The 20026-nt window shown below is 49.0% G+C and overlaps 1 protein-coding gene and 1 non-coding gene across 2 annotated transcripts; one reads left to right on the top strand and one right to left on the bottom strand.

Moving 5' to 3' along the window:
• Positions 1–3469: 3469 nt before the first annotated feature.
• On the top strand, positions 3470–8674 carry LOC142590077 (uncharacterized). The gene is made up of 2 exons (XM_075701920.1): positions 3470–3722; positions 4425–8674. The coding sequence occupies exons 1-2, from the start codon at positions 3632–3634 to the stop codon at positions 5897–5899; spliced, it is 1566 nt and encodes a 521-aa protein (XP_075558035.1). The 5' UTR covers positions 3470–3631; the 3' UTR covers positions 5900–8674.
• A 10719-nt stretch (positions 8675–19393) lies between these two features.
• Positions 19394–19467, bottom strand: TRNAI-AAU (transfer RNA isoleucine (anticodon AAU)). Its single transcript has one exon. It is a non-coding gene; the product is annotated as a tRNA-Ile (tRNA).
• Between the last annotated feature and the right edge of the window lie 559 nt (positions 19468–20026).

Raw genomic sequence — 20026 nt, 5'->3', positions numbered from 1 at the left:
TTTCCGTCGCAGCACTTTAAAATTGTATGTCAGTTTCGCATCGGTGCAGTACACTGTACTTTTCTCTTGTGCGGAATTCAATCGCGCTTCTCTGGAGCCGGCGGAGCTGATAGCACTGACACCGGTATTAAAGTCGACGTGGCTAATTGTTATAATTGTGCCGTGACGACGGGGCACCAGCAACGCCCTGCCGGCCTTCTCAAAATCGGCCGCTGATCAAAATCATACCATCTGCGGGAATGGCTGCGTATCCGTTTTGTTTTATTTTGGTAAGATGTGGCACACAGGCCTGTGGACTTACATGTGCGGTTACACTGACACATTAGTTAATTTCCCAGAAATATTTCACAAGCTTATGCGAAGCGGAAAAGAAGTTTTGGGTTGTTCCACAAGGTTGCGTGAAAAGCTGTCTCGCTCGGGTCTCATTAATCTGGTACAGCGCTGCCGTGAGAAGCCAGTACGCTGGCAGAATGAAGACTCATCCACGAGTGTTTGCACGATTTTGCATTGAACACACGAATTATATGCGTGCTCAAAAGTGTAGAGAGCGAGAGACAACTGTCAAAATTAGCAGTAACAACCCTAACAGCGTCACCGTTGCCTATTTCTGAATTTCTTATTCATTAAGGATATCGTAGAGCATATTCGATGTTCTCGCACTCCACTATGTACCTGTCGATGGTAACAACACTTTTGCTCTTCTAGAGATGCGTCAGTTGACGCGTTGGAGGGAAAGCGCATCTTGACTTGTAAAATACAAATGGAAACATCAACGCAGACAGCTATTTTCCCTATTAATATAGCCAAAATGCACTATGGCAGACTTGTGCGCCGTGGTGCAGTGGTAAGATGCTGGGCTCGGGATCCTCAGGTCTCAAGTACGAATCCCGCGCGGAACGGCTTTTTTTACATTTTTTTGTACTAATAAATTTACATATCCTTAAACAGGTCTCTGTCAATTTTAATTAAATATTGATCAGGAACTACAGAACTTTCGACTACATGACGTCACAGTACAGACGACAGAACTACAGAAACAACGTCCCAAAATACGACAGACTGAAAATTTCCTGTTGTGTTATATATATATATATATATATATATATATATATATATATATATATATATATATATATATATATATATATATATATATATATATATATATATATATTCGTGGTGGCACCGCGAAGTGGCGCTGCGTGTGTTTAGTGGACTGAGGCAGGGGTGCCCTTTATCCTCACTGCTGTTTATGATGTACATAGTGAGGATTGTTGGATCTGGAGGACAATCCCAATTGCTGTCCCCCAGATTTTTGGACCTTGCCGTTGGGTGCGGGAGTTGGCCGAGGTTGAGGAGGACTGGAGATGAAAACTGGAGATTTATTTACATTATTTACAGTGAGAGTACAAAGAAATTAACAGTCATAAAGTCATTACGGGCCGGCAGCAACTCCGACGCTGCGGCCCGTGGCAAGAAGCTCGAAAGAGATGAATGAAGGAATGCACTCTTGCTGCTCCCGGTCTCTGGCTTTTGACCCCTTCGGTGTCTCGAAGTCACGTCACGTTCGGCCAATCGGCGGGCCCGCTCAGGCGACGCCATTTTCGGCCAATCGGCGAGCCCGCTCAAGTGTCGTCATTTTCGGCCAATGGTAGGCGCCCGTGCTATTGTGTCACACCCGGCGCAGAGGGTCGCTCCTTGGGCCCCAATTGTCCGAGGGCTTACTTCTCTCTGCGGTATTGCCTTCCCGGCTTGCAAGCGCCGTCACAATAGGCGGATGGGGGCGACGCTTCAGTGCTGCAAAGCAGCTTTGCTCGGGACCTGCGTTACCTGCAACCGTGCCACGCTCCCGCTACACTTTCGGGAAGAGTGAAGCAGTGAATAGATCCACCTGCGGCGCACGAGGTGAGGGACGCCAACTCGTTTGCACGTGCCGCGCCTCGGGAACGTGGTATACGTGCTTCTGCGCTCCTTAATTAGCTGTGGCGCGATTCGATGTAGTCTGGTGAACTCGAAGGAGGCTCAGGAAAAGGTTCCGTATCTAACAGGATGGAGAGTGCGCTAGACGAAAGTAATAGAGAGCTTTAGTTTAGGGGACGCAAGCGGCTTGCGTACGCAAGAACTAGGGGCGACGGTACTGCGCATGCGCAGACCTCTAGTCTGCGCATGCGCAGTACCGTCGCCCCTAGTTCTTGCGTACGCAAGCCGCTTGTGTCCCCTAAACTAAATCTCTCTATTATCGGGTTTAATCTCTCGTACAAACAGGCGGGTGCAGTAGTAGAGCAGCAGCTTCCAGGTTTGTTTCATGCGGACCACATTGTGTTGCTAGCTAACAAGCAAGGTGATATGCAATGTCGGGTTATAATATATGTGTGGACAGGAAGGCGATAATTTCGCTCTGAAATTTAGCGTTAGAAAATCAGGTGTTACGGTATTCAATGAAAACAGTGAACAGACAGTGTCAATTCAGGGTCAGCAAATACCTCGGGTGAAAGAATATATGTACCTTGGTATATGGATAAACGAAGAGGATAGATATCTGGAAAGAGAGGAAAAACAGAGAAAGGCGGCCATAACGAAACACAGAGCGCTTTGGGGATACAATAGAGACGGGGTGCTCCGGGGTATGTGGAAAGTTAACGGTTCCAGGACTTACATGTGGAAACGCGGTTGTCTGCTTGAAGTCAGCGGTGCGATCAGGACTCGACGGCAACCAAAGGTCAGTGGGACGCCTCGCATTGGGCGCTCACCGGTAAGACTACTAATGAAGCTGCGCAGGGTAATATGGGCTGGACTAGCTTTAAAGTGAGGGAGGCTAACAGTAAAATTGATTATGAAGAGCGACTGACGAATATGGAAGAAAGCAAATGGGCTCGGAGAGGTGTGCACTTATTTGCAGAGGAAAAACATTGATTCACAGTGAAGGAAAAGAACTAGGAAGCTTACCAGCATGTATGCGGCTTGTAGGGTGGGCGACACAGCGACAAAGAACGTCAAGCGGGAAGTCAGAGAGGCTGAGATAATCTCGTGGGTGGCGGCAGTGGAAAAGAAACCTGCTATGAGAAACTACTTAAGAGGAAAATACGCAATCAGGAGAGAAACAATTCAGGAATAATTCAGTTCAGTTCCTGAATTCAGGAATTCAGGAAGAAACAAGAAGTGTCCTTTGAGTGTGTTTCTGACCGGCTTTTTTGTTTGTTTGTTTCTTTCTTTCTTTCTTTCTTTCTTTGCTTGCTTTGCTTGTTTAATTACCATTGTCCAAGTATGCTTCTTTGTTAACGTTTTCAGCGATCAGAAATTTAATGCAGACCTCGTGCCAGTTCGCCGTCATCCACGAACGCTAATTTGCTTTTTGGGCAGCTGTGTACGATTGCTCGAAAAGCTGAAGACGTCACTAAAACAGTGTCACATGCCCCTAACCTTCTCGTTGAAAAATTATTCGTGAAGGTGAAAGAAACAGCGCTTGGGGGGCTGTCACTCGGTGAAAGTCGTCTCGCGCGTGAAAGGTGGCAGGCTAGAGCGCGACCTTTGCCGTTCAATGCGTAAAGCGGGCGTCTCCGAATGTCAGAAGTCTCTAGCACAGTGCAAGGTAATTGTTTTCAGGAGCCGACATCAACGGAAGCCGTGAAATATGAGCTGTACCGCAGGTCGGCACTTTGCTGCGGCAAGAGTCACTTCAGCGAGAAGGCGCTTACGAAGAGGGCTCTTAGGAACGATCAAAGGTAACGAGCTTACATAATTAACGTACGCTATGATAACACGTATTGACAGACAGACAGACAGACAGACAGACAGGGACGGACGGACGGACAGGGACGGACGGACAGGGACGGACGGACGGACGGACGGACGGACAGAAAACGATATACATTAGATTTCGGCCCCCTGCCAGAGCCTACTGGGTGTTGAGGGGCTAGCTCGCCTTGGGGTCGATAAAACGTCCACAACTTACAGACATCTGTGCAGGTGAGAATTTGTGTTTCGTTCTAATCAGTTCTGATCAAAATGGATGACGGTGCCGCGTGCCGAAATCCTCATTTAGGAAGGTATGTAGAGAGTATGTGAAGGTATATAGTCAAGTTCGTGAATGTACAGATTGTCTGCAAGGCGATGGACTTGGGATCGAAGTGTGTGAACTTTGGAAATTGGAGCCAGGTATACTGGATAGGCAGTTGCACCCGCCTAAAGGAGCATCGAGCACTCCCTTTCGATTTCCACAGTTGTAGAAACTGAGCACGTCCACCCCGATCGGCGAGTGCAAGGGCAGTGACCGTACTCCATCGATGCATTCGAGAGCTTTCGGAATTGGAGTCAAGTACGAGTCGAACTGTTCCGCAGTTTCTAGCCTTCTGTTTCCTTCGTACAGTGTTGTCAGGTTGTCGTCCTCATTAATGCACTCTTCTATCCCTTTCTCTTTGTTGCAGACTCTTGTCTGACGAACTTCACGTCGACCGCCAAGCGATGGGTGCCGATCCTGGGCCTCGGCGCGGTCGTCTACGTCGTCTTCTGGACCATGGGTTACAATCCCGTCGGCACGCCTTCACTACCGTACACGACGCGAGGCCGCGCAACCGTCGCAGTCGCGGAGAGCTCCTACGCCAACGAGCGGGACAGTCGAGCTTCGCAACAAAGTTGGGGCCTTTGGTCGGATCGTTCAAAGACGGGCGGTTCTGCCGAACAAGCTGAAACAACGTCGAAACAGGGACGGTGGTCCGAGACAAAACGAGCACCAGTAGACGCGACGAAAGCTCTGGGGACGACGTCGTCATCGGAACTGTTGAGACCGATGACAGCAGTGGCAGTGACGTCACCAAGAACGGCGGCAACGAGAGCAGCGGGGAAAACAGCAGCGATTAACGACGTCGGGCATACGTGGACCCCGTCCGATGAATTGCTTCGAGGCTACGGCAAGGTACCTTTTCCACTGGAGAACGTCATTAGCTTACCCAACGCCTTTAAAGTCGTGTCAGACTGCCGGTGGGACCTCGACTACCTCTTCTTCGTCCACACGGCAGCGACTCACTCAGAACACCGGCGGGTCCTGCGGCAGGTCGTGGGCAACTCGACGTACGGCGCCCAGTACAACTGGACGGCCGTGTTCTTCGTCGGCATGTCGCCCGTCGACAAGGTCACCCGGAGTGTGGCCTCCGAGGCCGAAGCCAACGGCGACGTCGTCGTGCTGCCCTACCTGGACACGTACCGCAACCTGACGTACAAGTACGTGTACGGCATCAAGTGGACCCTGGAGTACTGTCCGCGGGCGCGCTACGTCCTCAAGCTTGACGACGACATCGTCGTGCACCTTCCGTCGCTGATGAAGAAGCTCGCCGGCGGCAAACCTCCGGGTTCGCCGCCGCCGTCGCCCCCGAGTACTCCTCCCAAGTTGTACTGCTGCGTCTGGGACGGCATGCCGGTCCTCAGGCAGACGGCGCTGCCGTGGTACCTGTCCGAGAAGACGTACCCGAAGAAGGTGTTCCCCAGGTACTGCTCGGGGAGCGCGGTGTTCATGGACTCGGCCGCGCTCCGACGCCTGTACAACGCCACTTTCGCCGTGCCGTACTTACCCATCGACGACGCCTACGTCACGGGAGAGCTGGCGGCCGTGGGGGGCGTGAAGCACGAGTCGCTCAACCGTTTCTACTCGTTCGCCTCCGCCAAGTGGCCGTTGGTGATCAACGGTTCGCTAATGGTCGTGCAGGTGTCCAACGCCGAGCCGCGATCGCAGGCTTGGAAGTCCGTGGCAGCCGCGCTCGACAAACAACGGACAGCTGCCGTGACGTCGTCGCCGACGTCATCGCCTACGGTTACGCGTGCTACAGGTGCATCTGGGACGGTCCCTTCGGGGTCCACCGCAAGAAGTTCGCCGAACGCAGTGAACATAACTTCTAGGACTCCTTGACGAGGCGTGCCGATAGCGCTATATAATCATCGCGGATCTCCGACTAGCGAGTTTGGGGGAAAAGAAAAAGAAACGTGTGGAAGGACAGAGCGAACTTGTCGGGATAGCGAAGTGCATAGCTTAGTCACTTTTAAGGCGCAAGTCCTGTATGCCCCATGAAGCGAAAAAAATCCAGCGTCCGTCCGGCGTTAACATCCGGTAGCACCCAAACCCACGTGGCCGAACGATGACGTCACGTTCCCGGCGCTGGACCATCGGCAGCTCGCACTGCGAAATTCCACGGCGAAGTGAATGAAGGTGAATTAAGGTGGAGTAAGGTAGACCTTTAATTTAAGGCGATAACTTGGAGAAGCCAATGTGCCTTCGCATTCAAATCACGTAAGGATACTTAAGTGCCTGTCAACTTGTTATATCCTCTATGTCTGCGCTCTTTGCTAGTGAAATACGCGGACCCTGTCACTTCTGTATAGATAAACCAGGGTCGATGGTTACTTGGCCCTTATCTTCGCAACGGTGTACGCTTTAAAATGGGCGACCTTGGGGTTCTAGACTTATATTAACAAAGAAGTTTCTACTCTAGAAAGAGTCATAATAGTGGGCGTCGGCTCATCGCGCTAGCTAACGTATAAAACGAGAAATACATGCGCGGTATGACACTGTACCTTCCACGTATATGATGTGCAGTGTGTCGGAAAGATGGCCGCTCAGAGTGTTGGAACCTGTTTGAAACTACTTGGATGCGATTGCTGGCACCACTGGTTCTGCACGTCTAATCGAGCACGGAATCGTGTACCGTGTGTCTTCAGCTTTAAGTTATGAACAGATGTGCATCTAAACTGTACCAATTAACCGTCAAATCACGTGGTCGCACCAACAAGACGTACGACGAGCCTGCAAGTTTTCTCACACGTTTTCGCGCACTCTTGGCAACTCTACGAGTATATTACCGACGTCGGACGCATCGCATGATTTTCGGCGTAAATCTGTTTTAAACAACTTAAGAGTCACTCCTTCCGGGATGTAAATTTTGGAATAGTGTTTTATCACATCACCACTGCAACGTTGCTGACAGCAGCAGTACTGATGAAGACGTTTCACGGTGCTTTGATCAACCATAACGTGTCAGAGATTTGAAAAAAAGAAAGAGAGATACAAACACGCAGAAGTGCCCACACAGGCTCTTTCGTTTACAACACGTTTACATCTGTACACGTGCGACATACGACAAATAATTCCGTGCACTTTGTTTGAACACACTGTGACAAGAAGTCAATACCGCTGCTGCTGCTTGCATACAGGCGTGTACAGTAAGGTCATCTGTTAAAGACAGCACCTTATTAGAATGTTGGGACTGACTACTACTCAGATTAGGCAGGGGGTGGGGAGCGTTGCGATTTTTTATCAACTAATGCCGCAGATTTTGTTATCTTCCTTGATTGAGTTAGAGTACGTCGCAGGGCTTCACCCCGAAAGAGCAGTGAGTGCGATACAAATTAAGAAGGGAGAAAAGTGTATTCGCAGAAAACTCAAACACAGCAAAAATGTCATGCAATGATGCAAGAATGAATACTAAATAGGCGTCCTGTTTAAGAGTGGACCGTAATGTATGCACCGGTGCATTTCTGCACGTCTGCGCTGGCAACTTTGCGAAGTGCTTAAAAATTTTTTGCTCTTGTCAAGCGAAGGTGCCAAGCTAACGTCGAACGGCTTCTTTAACAATTTTGCGAATTAATCTGGCCCTCACCTGCATTCGCAGCAAAACACAATATCCTTCTCGTCACTGCAAAGCGGTTCGTCTATTAGTGCGCCAAATGAGGTCATACGCCATTTGGCTCGCCACAGTCCGTACGGCACCAATATTTACATATCATCTCACGTGACAGGCGCTATTGGCATTGCAACCGCACAGAATATTGCCACGTGTTAAAGTAACTACTGTATGGCCAGTGGTATTATCCACGTACACAGTGCTGTCTTCATTCCTTTCTTTCTTTTCTTCTCGTATTTCTTGCTTCTTTTGACAAAAGGTTATTTTTATATCGTGATATTTACGTCCACGCTACTAAAAGTGATGAGATTAAGTTGGAAGTTTTCAACTACTCAAAGATGTCAAAGACGGAAGCCGCGTATATTTAAGGGCTATAGCAAAGTGAACGTCCACAGGGGGTGGATGACCTGCCTTGCGGTACTTATATCGACGACGCTCCCTACTGTGAAGAGCATTTTACAAATTCGACTGAAAGGGAACGTTAAACATGTTATGCGGCCGAACTTGATCGCAGCTATAGTCTGTCACGTGCTTAATTGTCACGTGGCATGTGTTTTGTACGGTGATAATACACGGTTTCGTGAATCCGCTGTTGATTTTTTCCTATTTGTCTTTTCTGTTTGTATACGCCTCTACACTACGCCTGTCGAGAATCTTACACACTTCACCTTGAAAGCGCGTACATTCAAGAAACGTTGCGCATGTAGTATGTTTTTTTAACTGTGACTAGTCAGTAACTGTCACTCTCTGGTGCGCAGGTGTTTATCAAAATGGTCTGACGAGTGTGTTGTTTGATTTGTTACTTTTGTTTTGTTTGTACGTTTTTTGCTGATAGATTACGACCACGGTACAATTGAGAAGAAAGAGCTCGTTTATAAGCGAGTTTTGAAGACGCCGAACTTCAAGAAACGTTAGGCATTTTGTAAATGAATTTTACTCTGCGATACGTGTTCAGTCACTGCCCGTCGTGATGTACACTTGTTATAAACGGCTTGTTGAATGTGTTACTGGATTTGGTTTACTTTGGTTCTTTCTTTTTGTGCTTTTGTGTTGTTGTTGTTGTTGTTTAAAGACCGCCATTCAATTGTGAGTATCATTTTTTCTAATTATTTTCAAAAAAAGGCAACCTTTAAGAAAAGTCATAGCATGTGTGGATGAACAACGCACGGCAGCTACAGCCAGTTGCATTCCATCCTGATGTACGCTTACACTATAAACTGTTCGGTGATTGCTCGGCACGTCTCACTGGCGGGTTTCTTTCGTTTTGTCTTTACGGGCGTGCCGAAGGGGACCAAAGGTGAACCGAGCTGCGATTTTCGTTGGACCCTCTCGTCCGTTACCGGTGACAAAGCAACTCATAGACGCACAATTATTGCAGCTTACGGAATATCGGTGACCTGGATGCTGAAAGCAGAGCCAGCCGGTAGACGCATATTGTGGCACTCCCTTCAACTACATCGGGCTAGAAACATTTTTGGTTGTTGTTGTTGTTGCCTTACACGAATGTTTCTCGCTGAAGCAAGAAGGTAAGAGGTAGCACATGCGTTATAACATCACGTGTCGCCGAAGCAAGAAGGCAAGAGGTAGCACACGCGTTATAACATTACGTGTCGCCGAAGCAAGAAGGTAAGAGCTAGCACATGCGTTATGACATCACGTGTCGTCGCCATAGCCTTTTCGACGGCTGCTATAAGCGGAACGCAACTCGTCATTGCGGTGACAGTTTTGGCGCGCTCCTGCTGAACTCGGCGACCGTAGGTGGCGCCACCAGCGCACGCGCTCGCGTCTACGTCACCGCGACATTCCGGTCAACACGCTTCAATCGCTGCGTGTTGAGAGCGCCCACCCACGAGACAATTTTGAATCTACTCGCGGAAACGGGAGCACTATTACTCGTAGTACTTTAAAGTCGATGCGGACGCGTTTGTGGGTGTAAGTCGGCTCGACTAAGTGTTTCAAGTTGGCGCTTGACGCAAAGCGCTTCGAGCGGCCGGTCGCCCGGCAATTTTCCGTCTGTTGGCGGAGTTCTTTCACGCACGAAAGAACACTCTAAAAAAATAATTATTGAGTACTACGTGCGAAAACCACGATCTGATTATGAGGCACGCAATAATGGGGGACTCCGGAAATTTGGACCACCTGGGACTTTTTCAGAGTGCACCTAAACTTAAGTGCACGGGTGTTTTCGCATTTCGCCCCCGTCTAAATGCGGCCGCCGGGGCCGGGATTCGATCCCACGACCTCGTGCTTATAGAAGCCCAACGCTATAGCCACTAAGCAACCACAGCGAGCAAAAACACTTTTACGTGGGACGTATTTTAGCAACAGAAAGCTGTATCGGGGAGTTTTTCATGTTCCTCTACAATTTCCTCATTCACGCTGTTAATCTATTTATAGTATTAGAGAAGGTTTTAACGAATTAAGTATAATTTTGTAATTAGGCGGAATGCAAACAATAATCTGAGATTCTCCAAGCGACGGCAAACAGCATTACCTTGGTTCTGTCCACCTACGTGACATTTGCATGCTTTGAAATCTTGGTGCACGATAGTTTAAACAACCCGTGTAGTCGCAATCATAAGACGCCAACAGACGTACATCTTCATCTGTTGGCATATTCCAACACGTTACGAAGGCTGCGAATGATATAGCGCCTCACTGTATTGCGGTAATTTTTACGATGTCCCGTGTGAACAGTTTGTACTTGGAAGATTAAAGAAAAGAAGAAACGTCATATCAGTAACTAACAAAGTATCCTTTCAAAGCTCTATGTTTTCGTTAATATTAAGGTAATGGGCTGATTATTTATTACAAGAAAAATAAAAGCGTTTTTTCTTTTCTTTTTTGTTAACTTCGTGCCGAAACGCCAACGCTGCTACACGTCAGAATAACGTTACGCATGTCACGGGGTTCTTTTCTTTTTCGCATTTCGGTTGCATTTGTGCCTCGTTGAGAGTTCTGGAAAACTTGCTAAATGCAGTCTTCGGATAAATGAAAAAAATAACGAAGTAATCCACCTTTACTGGTAAGAAAATCGGGATTTTTTATCCGGGCGTTTACAGTGTAAACTCCGCTCAGACCGGCGTATCTAACATTTTGCACACAGCCGCCTCCAGGCGCGTGAACGATGATGATGATGATGATGATGATGATTTAATGACATCCCCTTTGAAACAGGGCGGGGACAAATAACCATCTATACAGTGCACTAGAATGGGTACAGTGTACCACCTATAAGCCTATAGTGCACCGCCTATGCAGGCGCCACTGATAGCCACCTAGCGGGCGCTTCCAACAGTACGCTCGGGAGCAGTAGCAGACGACAACCCTTCGTAGCACGGATGGCAGAAGTTCGCAGCTGCGATTTCTCCTTTGTTCGGGTGCCAGACTGCTTCTTCTGCGGTGACAGCTGTAGAGAAGACGCTGACCTCTGTGGGAGCGGGTATGAACACGATGTTTCCGGTGTTTGGCACAACCTGGTCCACATACGTGCCAGGTGCGTCCCGCAGACAAACGTCATGAACCCCATTTACATGAAGTGGAGCTCATGTTAACTAGCCGATAAATTTTGTTGAGTAATGCGATCTCTCGATGGTTTTTTTTTTATTCTACCCTTGCCGCAATGCTGCTTCTGTACCTGAATAATAAGCACCCGTCGTTAGTGCAGACTTGTATCAAACAAATCCGCACGGCGCAATCTCTGCATATGCCGTTGTGATTTTTCTGCCGATGAACACATGTGACATCGCCGAATAAGTGCAGTCAAAGACACCTCAAGAAGAGTAATTGCAAATTTATTGATGGAAACGCGTACACTAGTCAGCGAATTAAGTCGCCAAACGCACGGGTTAATAAAAGCGCGTGTTAACGCTGTACCGCCGATGCAATTCTGCTGCATACGCCGATCAACTGCCGTTCCCGCTGCAGTTTTTGCAATTTAAAATTCCCCAAGGGAACTGCTTGGAAACTTACAAGGCCAGTCAAAGTAGATGAGCGCTGGTGGCAAGGCCGGGTTTAGTCCTCTGCGGCATATAAGCATGATAAGAAAGAATCCAGTTGAGTACAAAATTCACACGCAAGAAGGGACTACGTTGTGAAACAAACATATCACAGGGCTTGTTAATTCTGCTCAGACAGCATCGAGGTGTGACGACTTCCCAAACGTGGCGCGCACTTTTCAGCGAAAATGAAACAAAAATGCCCTATGGCATTATGCAGCAGCTATTAGCAATTCTCGCCCTGAACTACCTATTTTCTAAACGCATTTCTCAAAAAACCACGATATCTAAGATGCACTCGGGCGAAAAGAATGAAGCTGTTAAAGAAGCACTTCTATAGTATCATTCCGCTAAGGCAAAGCGTGATTTACACCCTTTACAAACGAGGCAGGGGGAAAACCTCGCAGCTCAAAAGGATCAACAAGAGCTATGCATGAAGCAACTAGCAACAGTTAAACATGTGCGAAGCCACACATAAAATTGATGTAAAAAACACGAAGTGCGCGACAGCTGGTGCGAGGATTTACCGGGCCACATGAAACCAACAATTTCAGTTTTTGCAAACATCAGTAGCGTTAACATACAACGCAATGCAGTCGTGCAGCCGTGCTGCCTAGCTAGAGCAACGCGGTAAAGAAGCGGAAAACAATGTAAGCGGCAAACGACATTCCGAACTTTAGCGAAATGCCATTAAACCGCATGTTGCACTGCAGACGAACTTCGTCGCTTACGCGTCTAACTATGATCGAGTGGAAAAAAACACCGACGCGACAAAGGAAAGGATGAGAACACGAAATTTCCCGCCGAAGCGACGATCCATTGCTACCGTTGCTCCCGCTGATGAGGCTTTGCGGGGAATGATTATAACCGTATCGCCGGCACGTTTTCGCCGGTATTTGAGCCCCCCCATGCACCGTGCAACAATTATTCTTCGACATTCATTGAAGCTTTGCCCTCCCCTCCCCCTCACACACACACGCGAAGGGTGTTGCCTATTTTGCTCTGAAAACGGGAATAAGACACAGAAGCACCATCAACGACACAACAAACTACGCCGCGCGGCTGGCTCCTCTCCCGCGTGTTCTGCGCAAAGCCGCCACCAGTGGCGCGTCCATCGGCGCGCACTACGCGTTATATAGTCATACTATACTACGCGTATGGTCACGCCATATCGCTCACAGTGCTCATGGCGGCAGCGGAAGGAAGAACTCTGCCTTCCCGCCGCAATATATACTTGTGCGGTCGAACTAGAATAAGCTAGGCCTGAGCAGACGCCCTCAGAAACCCACGACGTCACGCCGTCAGAAATCCGTGACGTCACGACGATGTGGTGGGGGTCAAGGCGACGTACGCCGCCATTTGTCTTTCGTTCGTTCGTCCTTCCACGCTTACCAATTAAGGCCTGTCCGCACGGTAAAGAGCACGACGGGTAAGAGCATGAGGTAAGTGCGTGAGCACGAGAAGGGTAAGAGCATGATGGAGACAACGTCTTTCTTAGCGAGTTAAACCTCCCCCCCCCCCCTTACCCCAGCTCTTTTTCCGTATCGGGTGCGTTTCTAGCCATTTTCGGGGACCAATCCCGAAGATTGTGCAGACCAAAAATGTTGGCCGATATGTGCTACTGGGTATGTAGGTATGCGTCCCTGGGGTCTCTTGGGTCGCCGCGATGTGTCCCCCCGTGAAGCTGTCATTGGGGAATGTGAGCCAAGAGAAGGTGCACAAATGGAAGACGGGTCCCGCTACAGCGATCGGTGATGTCATTGGCTTTCGACAACGTCTGCTTATGGTCTAGATTTGCTCATCCGTAAAGAATAATTCCGTTGTGCCCCAGATTCAACCTGTGAGAGGATTCGGGAACGACATATATTCTCCAAAATGGTCCGAATTGGTGGCGCCCAAATCCACGCCCCAGCGACCGAAGAAAGGCGCATCTTATCATACGCGACTCAACGCATCAGATAATTTATTATTATCAAATGTAGAACGGTATACTGGCACGGGGAAAGTGCGCGTCGATAAGATCCCTAACCAGCCTCTTACGACTTGAGCGAAATAAATCGGTTGTTGAAAATCTAGTCTGGAGAAATAAAACGGCATCAAGTATTTCCTCTTGGAACCCATTCAGAGAGCGAAGTAGGATACAAACGGAAGGCAAATGAAGTGAGATGCGGCGCTGCAGTACCTCGTGCGTATATAGAAACGGATGTGTAGCATCGCGAAAGTAAAGAAATCGCGAGACTAATTGCCATACAGACAAATGTGCAAGGCCAACGCCACCCCTTGCAAGCGGGAGAAACAAGTTATCGCGTCGCATTATCGCGTCGCACCCACAGTGGCGGACAAAAGCTGGCGAAGATCCCGTGGAATATCTGAATATTCTTGCGCGCACAGTGGAGAAATTGAAGCGCATAAATCAATTGGGCAGATCAAAAACGTATTGCAGACTGTTGCTCCCGAAAAAAAAAAGGAGGGGGGGGGGGGGTATTTCCACAGCTCTTCCACGCCAGGCCTCAGCTTCCTGCCAAAGTTTCGTACCTCACACTGACCAATGTGAGGTATTTGTTGCGAAATTGATCAAGTGGTACGCAGGTAACGCACAGGCCCCAGTAACGCAGCGAATATGAACCGGCAAACTGCGATTGAGTCACAGCCCACTGACCAAACAAGAATACTCGCGACTTACCATAAATAACAGATGCACCAGTGGCTGAACAAAACGATTGCGTTAGCTATACATTACTTGTTCGACGTGTTTCTCATCTTAGCCTATAAACGCGACATCGTCGGCGTAAGCGAGGACTTTGACTGGTGAAGCACCGTATTCAAAGCAGCGGCCACCGTATTGTGCGAAATGACACTGAGACACAAAGTTCTAGATAAAGAGCGAAAAGTAGGGGACGAAAGTTGAACCCTTCTATTGTCTCACAGAGGAGCGAATATAGTATAGACAGAAGACGAGAGGGTGCACTTACAATTAATCGAGTTTTTAATCGTCTCGTTTAGCATTCGAACTTTGAGAATGACAGCGAAGATATTATTTAGAGGAGAGCTTGTAAAACAGCATAACCTGGAGTCCTATAGTGGTCAGTACTATACACAGAAGCGATGAGTTCTGTGACAGGTAACTTGCGAACTTATGACACGGAATGTTACAAGATTGCACTTATTCGGTCCCGTGAGGAGCGGTTCCCTCGCGAGCGACCGAAGTTTTGACGGCGCCATGAAACCGGACGCAAAAGTCCTCCATAACACAGTTCCTGCATCGGCTGCCGTTACCCCGTAATTACAGTGTTGTGGCTATAGTGAATTAAGCGCCCCCCCCCCATCACTGTAGTCAGTTCCTCAGCCGTAAACGAAAGACGTCACACTGACGCAACATTGGCGCTCATTCGAGAAAGGAAAATATCCAGCGTTGTCTCTCGGCTGGTGTTCGCGCGTTCTTTCTTTTTTTTTTTTCTTGGGCTATAGCAATTAGCGGGGCGCCGTAGGCGCATTCGTGCAAGGGACTTTAATTCGTGCCGTCGCCGCTGGCGCCGCTGCTTTCGTGGTGTCACGTGATCGAAGCGCATGCGCGGCTGCAGCGCCTCACGAGTCCAGACGCGCACAGTATACGTGTTTGGGTTGCGCACCATCACGCCTCAATCGGCTCAGCGGGAGCCATGGCACGTCTTCTGCTCGTATACGAGCAGCGTGCGCGCACGTTCTTGCTGAGCTGCTGCGTGCGTACCATGCACTGCAATATAGTTTACGCCCTTAAAAGTGAAAAGAGGGTGTAAATCTGTCTATAACTCACACCCTTACACCCAAAATAACTTGCACCATCATAGCTGAAAAATGTGTAAATATGCCCATAACTCAGGTCCTTAATCCAAGAAAGGTGCAAGGGTAGGAGTTATAGACACATTTTTACACTTTCTTATTGTTAAGGGTGTAAATTATTTTACAGTGTAGGCAGTAGAACGCCTCGCACGTTCCACTACTAAGCTGGCTGAGCGCAGCGTGCCTCTACTTGATTTCTATGCCGTTTTACAGCCAAGCCGAGAGCGCGGCGCTGGCGTCTCTGGGAGGCGCGCATGTTAAATAAGCGAAATCAACACAGCTCATGCAGCGCGTGAAATACGAGTACGTTAGTTGGACGATTGGAGAACTTTATCCCTGTACCTCCCCCCTCCCCCTACCCGTTGTTTTTCAAGCGAAGCTTGTATTGGCTCACGAGTTTCGGTGGCGTTGTGGTAACGCAAAAAAAAACAGTTGCTCCCAGAGCAGAGAAGCTGCGAGAAAGGGCGGTTTGATGAGTTGACACCTGCGCCGGTACCGGAGCGTGAGTCATTAGCAAGGATTTCAGCTGCATAGGCGCGCGCTCACGCGCGCGGCCGATCAGGGCCGTTTCGCTTCCACCGGGGCGGGAAAGGATCGGAAAAGGATTCGCGCAAGCTGCGCCGGCTTCGTTTCCGTTCAGTTAATCCTGAGAAAACGGATGGGACGGCCACGCATTGTGCGTTCTCCCGAGGAACTGGCAGCCTTCGACGAGCGGCGGCGAGAGCTTGCCCGTGAAAAGGCTCGCCGTCGGCGCACCGATCTAGCCGTTAGAGCCGACCGAGCCCAGACAATCCCACAGCAACGAGAATATCCCTAGATGAGGGAGCGGGAGGCCGAAGCAATCCGGCACAGTTACCTGTGGGTCACTTAACAGCGACGAAGGTCAGGTGCACGCAGGACAAGCTTCGCTTACCCCCATTTTCCGCTAGGGGAAAGCCTCGTAATTTTTCACTGTACTTTTTCGTTACTACCCGCCAACGGGGTCACCAAACAGTGCCTCGAGGCGCCCTAAGAGAAAGATGAAGAACGATTCTTTTATTATATTTCTAACTTATTCCATTCTTGACCACACGAAGGCAACAGATAACGAAGCCAAGTCAAGCCTACACGGAGGCCGCATTTAGATTGGGTCGAAATGCGAAAAGACCCGTGTACTTAGATTTAGGCGCACGTTAACGAACCCCTGGTGGTCCAAATTTTCGGAGTCCCACACTACGGCGTGCCTCATAATCGGATCGTGGTTTTGGCACGTAAGACACCATAACTTAATTTAATTGATTTTAAAGCCAAGCGTAGGGGTAGTTGTTCGTAGTATTTTAATTCAAATACAGAAATGATAAGCTGAAGGTAAATGAAATCGGACGAAAGAAAAACAATTTACCGCCGCTGGCTGTTTTTTCATGCGCTATATTTCCCTTAAGCTGATCAATTCTACCAGTTAAATTAGGGCTACAACTAAATTACCCTGTGCTTTCCTTGGCTTTATTATCTGTTGGCTCCACAAGGTTCTGATTTTTGAAAATGTCCCCCCCCCCCCCACCGGTTTTTCTTTCTTCTCGTTGATTCGATTCTTGGTCCTTTCCCTGTAGTGGGTACGAGCCAAACATACGGGGGCAAGCCAAGGAACCATCATTAGGAGTTGGCTACGTTGCACACCGGTCGCAGAACAGTCAGGGCCCGCTTCGTCGCCGTCAATTACAGCTCTTAAGAAGAACGTAACTGTCGGCTCGCCGCATCAGCGACGGCGTATACATAACCGCATAATGACATCATGGTCGTCGCTACAGCCGGCCTTCGTAGTCGAGACCACTGACAGCGGCGAAGGCAGAAACTCTCGCGTCGACCCACCGATAACAGGACGTCGTTGGGGCTCGACCACAGCGGTGAAGACGAAGCAGGTGAGCTTACCGGACGACCCCGGTGTGGTCGCTGTCCAGAGGGCCGCATTCGTGCCACCTAACGATGACTCCTGTAAATACGTTCCGCGGAGAACTGTACAGCACCCACTTGGCCACTACCCGTACGACTGCCCTCATCGACCAAGGGGACACCTTCGTCCCACCGCATACTTCGACCCGATTCTGGCCGGCAGCCAACAGGATGCCATGGCGCGGCCTTTTATTCTCGCCGCCGAAACTTGCAAGTCATTTGCCGAGAGCTGTACCGTTTGCAGCTGGACCCCCTGGCGGCTGCTTCGTCGTCGACGAAGAGAGGAGGCAGTGTCCTCGACGCTTTCTTTTGCGTGGCCTGGTATACATGGACGTCGACGAGGTCGTGCCGAAAGGCGAGGTTGTTTGGCTCCACTTCCACGTGTTCCGGCCGCCCCTGCAGTCCCCGATGTATACACTCCTCGCCCCGGAAGACACGTTCTGTGGCTTTTCAATGTTTCGGGAGTTCCCTTCCCCGTGGATAATAAAGAAAGCGACGAAGAAGGCAACATCCCTGATCCTTTCTAACTGGCCTAACATAATTACGTGTCCTAAGGTTTCTGCGGCTCCCGAACGTCGTCTACGTCGATGAATCTCGTGGTAACATCTACGAATCGTTCGATTCGGCCACTATATGTCTCCGCTATATGAACATGCCGTGGAGCGCGTTGTCCACCAACAGGGGAACATATTCGACCCAGTTTATACTCGGCCACGTAGGAGGAGAACGGAGAACTTGGGTTTGTACTCAGGGCGGCTGCCGTCACCGTGCTCCAAAAACTCTCGATCGTTGATTGGACTTCGCGAACACTTCTGACGAATAAACATTTATCGACGCGAGGGTGGAGATCTGTCTTCTTGACGGGGTTTGCGTAACACACTGACCAAATGGCCAAAAGGTAATTAAGGAAGAGCGGGGTAATCAAAAATGCCATCGCCGTAACACCGCGCCACGTGTCTGGCGCCTTAAAGACTTGAACGAAAAAAACCAGTCAAAACACAAAGGACAAGAGGAGAGGTTCACACCACAACGACTGGACTATCAACTGAGGTTTATTAGAATCGGTGTAGTCCCAGCAAGGCCAACAGAGCATGAAACCGATTCTAATAAACATCAGTTGATAGTCCAGTCGTTGTGGTGTGAACCTCTCCTCTTGTCCTTTGTGTTTTTGACTGGTTTTTTCGTTCAAGTATGTACCAACTGGCCCACATTTCAACCCTTCTGCAAAGCCTTAAAGACGCCCAACGATTGACGGAGCGTCTAAATTTCATTCGGAGTTTACTTGCCGCATCATGAGCGACGGACAGTGTTGGCTCAGGGACCGCATAGCTTGGACGTGTTCTAGAGCTAAGCGGTCTGTGCCAACACAAATCTACGTTGCTCTACGACGAGGTCGAGAACATTTCTGTATGGGGCAGAAACTTAGAGGTTAACAAAGAAGATCGAAAACAAGTTAAGCACCGCGGAATGGAACGGAAATGTGTTAGGCGTAACGTTCAGAGACGGGAAGAGAGCGGTGTTGGTCAGAGAGCAAACGGGGATAGCCGATATTCTAGTTAATATTGAGAGAAAAAAGAAAATATAGCTGGACAGGCGGTGTAACGCGTAGAGCAGATAACCGGCGGACATTTTAGAGTTACGAAATGAAGGGAAGGGAAGCGCATTCGACGACGGCAGAGAGTAAGGTGGGTTGATGAAGTGAGGAAATTTGCAGGTACAACTTGGAACTAGCGCAAGACGAGGGTAATTGGAGATCGCTGTAAGAGACTTTCGTCCGGCAGGCATTCTGGAATGTGGACGCCTCTCCAAAGCTGCATTCGCCCAATAAAAATGTTTATTCTCTCTGTCTTCCCCTGCAGTGAACATAAAGAAAGAATTATGGTGCTGACGACCGAAATACTCACTCAACCAAACAGCTTCGAGGAAAAACAACAAGAACATGGCGTTGCGGCGCCTTTATTAAAAAATAAAAAAGATGCGTGGCCTGCGCAGGGATCGAACCTACGACCTTCGCGCTATTAGCACGACGCTCTAACCGACTGAGCTAGCAGGCCGGACGAGCGCAGGTTACGAAGTTGTATTTCTTACCGCTTTGCTTGTGACGTGGTTAAAGCCGAGCTTTTTTATTTTTATTTTACGATCTCTTCGCTGTAACGAACAAATCATTCTGCTGTGGACTCACAAGTTTCAAACACGCTGCGTATTGCGTGCGTATCTCTGGCTAATTACATTTATTTGTGGAGTTTTACGGGCCAAAATTACGTCATTGTTATGAAGCACGAAGCAGCGGAACTCTGGATTATATTTTACCACCTGGGTTTCCTTAATGTACACCTAACTCCAGAGAGCAGCGCCTAAATCTAATTACGTGAGCTTGACCTCTCAATGCGAAGCATCCTTTGCCTTATTCCAGGCTCATTGCGCTAGGTAAGTTTCCGTCTCGCCTCATTTCAGGCCTCCTTATTTGTAATTGAGTGAGTGAGTGAGTGAGTGAGTGAGTGAGTGAGTGAGTGAGTGAGTGAAAGCTTTATTGAAGATGCCCGGCGATTTGGACGGGGTTGGGCCACCAGCACCCCAGCCTATAGGTGACGGCCTCGAGTCCTTGGACACGGC

Source organism: Dermacentor variabilis, chromosome 8 (assembly GCF_050947875.1).
Source record: "Dermacentor variabilis isolate Ectoservices chromosome 8, ASM5094787v1, whole genome shotgun sequence".
NCBI lineage: Eukaryota > Metazoa > Arthropoda > Arachnida > Ixodida > Ixodidae > Dermacentor > Dermacentor variabilis.
The sequence above is the reverse complement of the archived record's forward strand: the minus strand, read 5'-3'. Positions and strand labels throughout refer to the sequence as shown.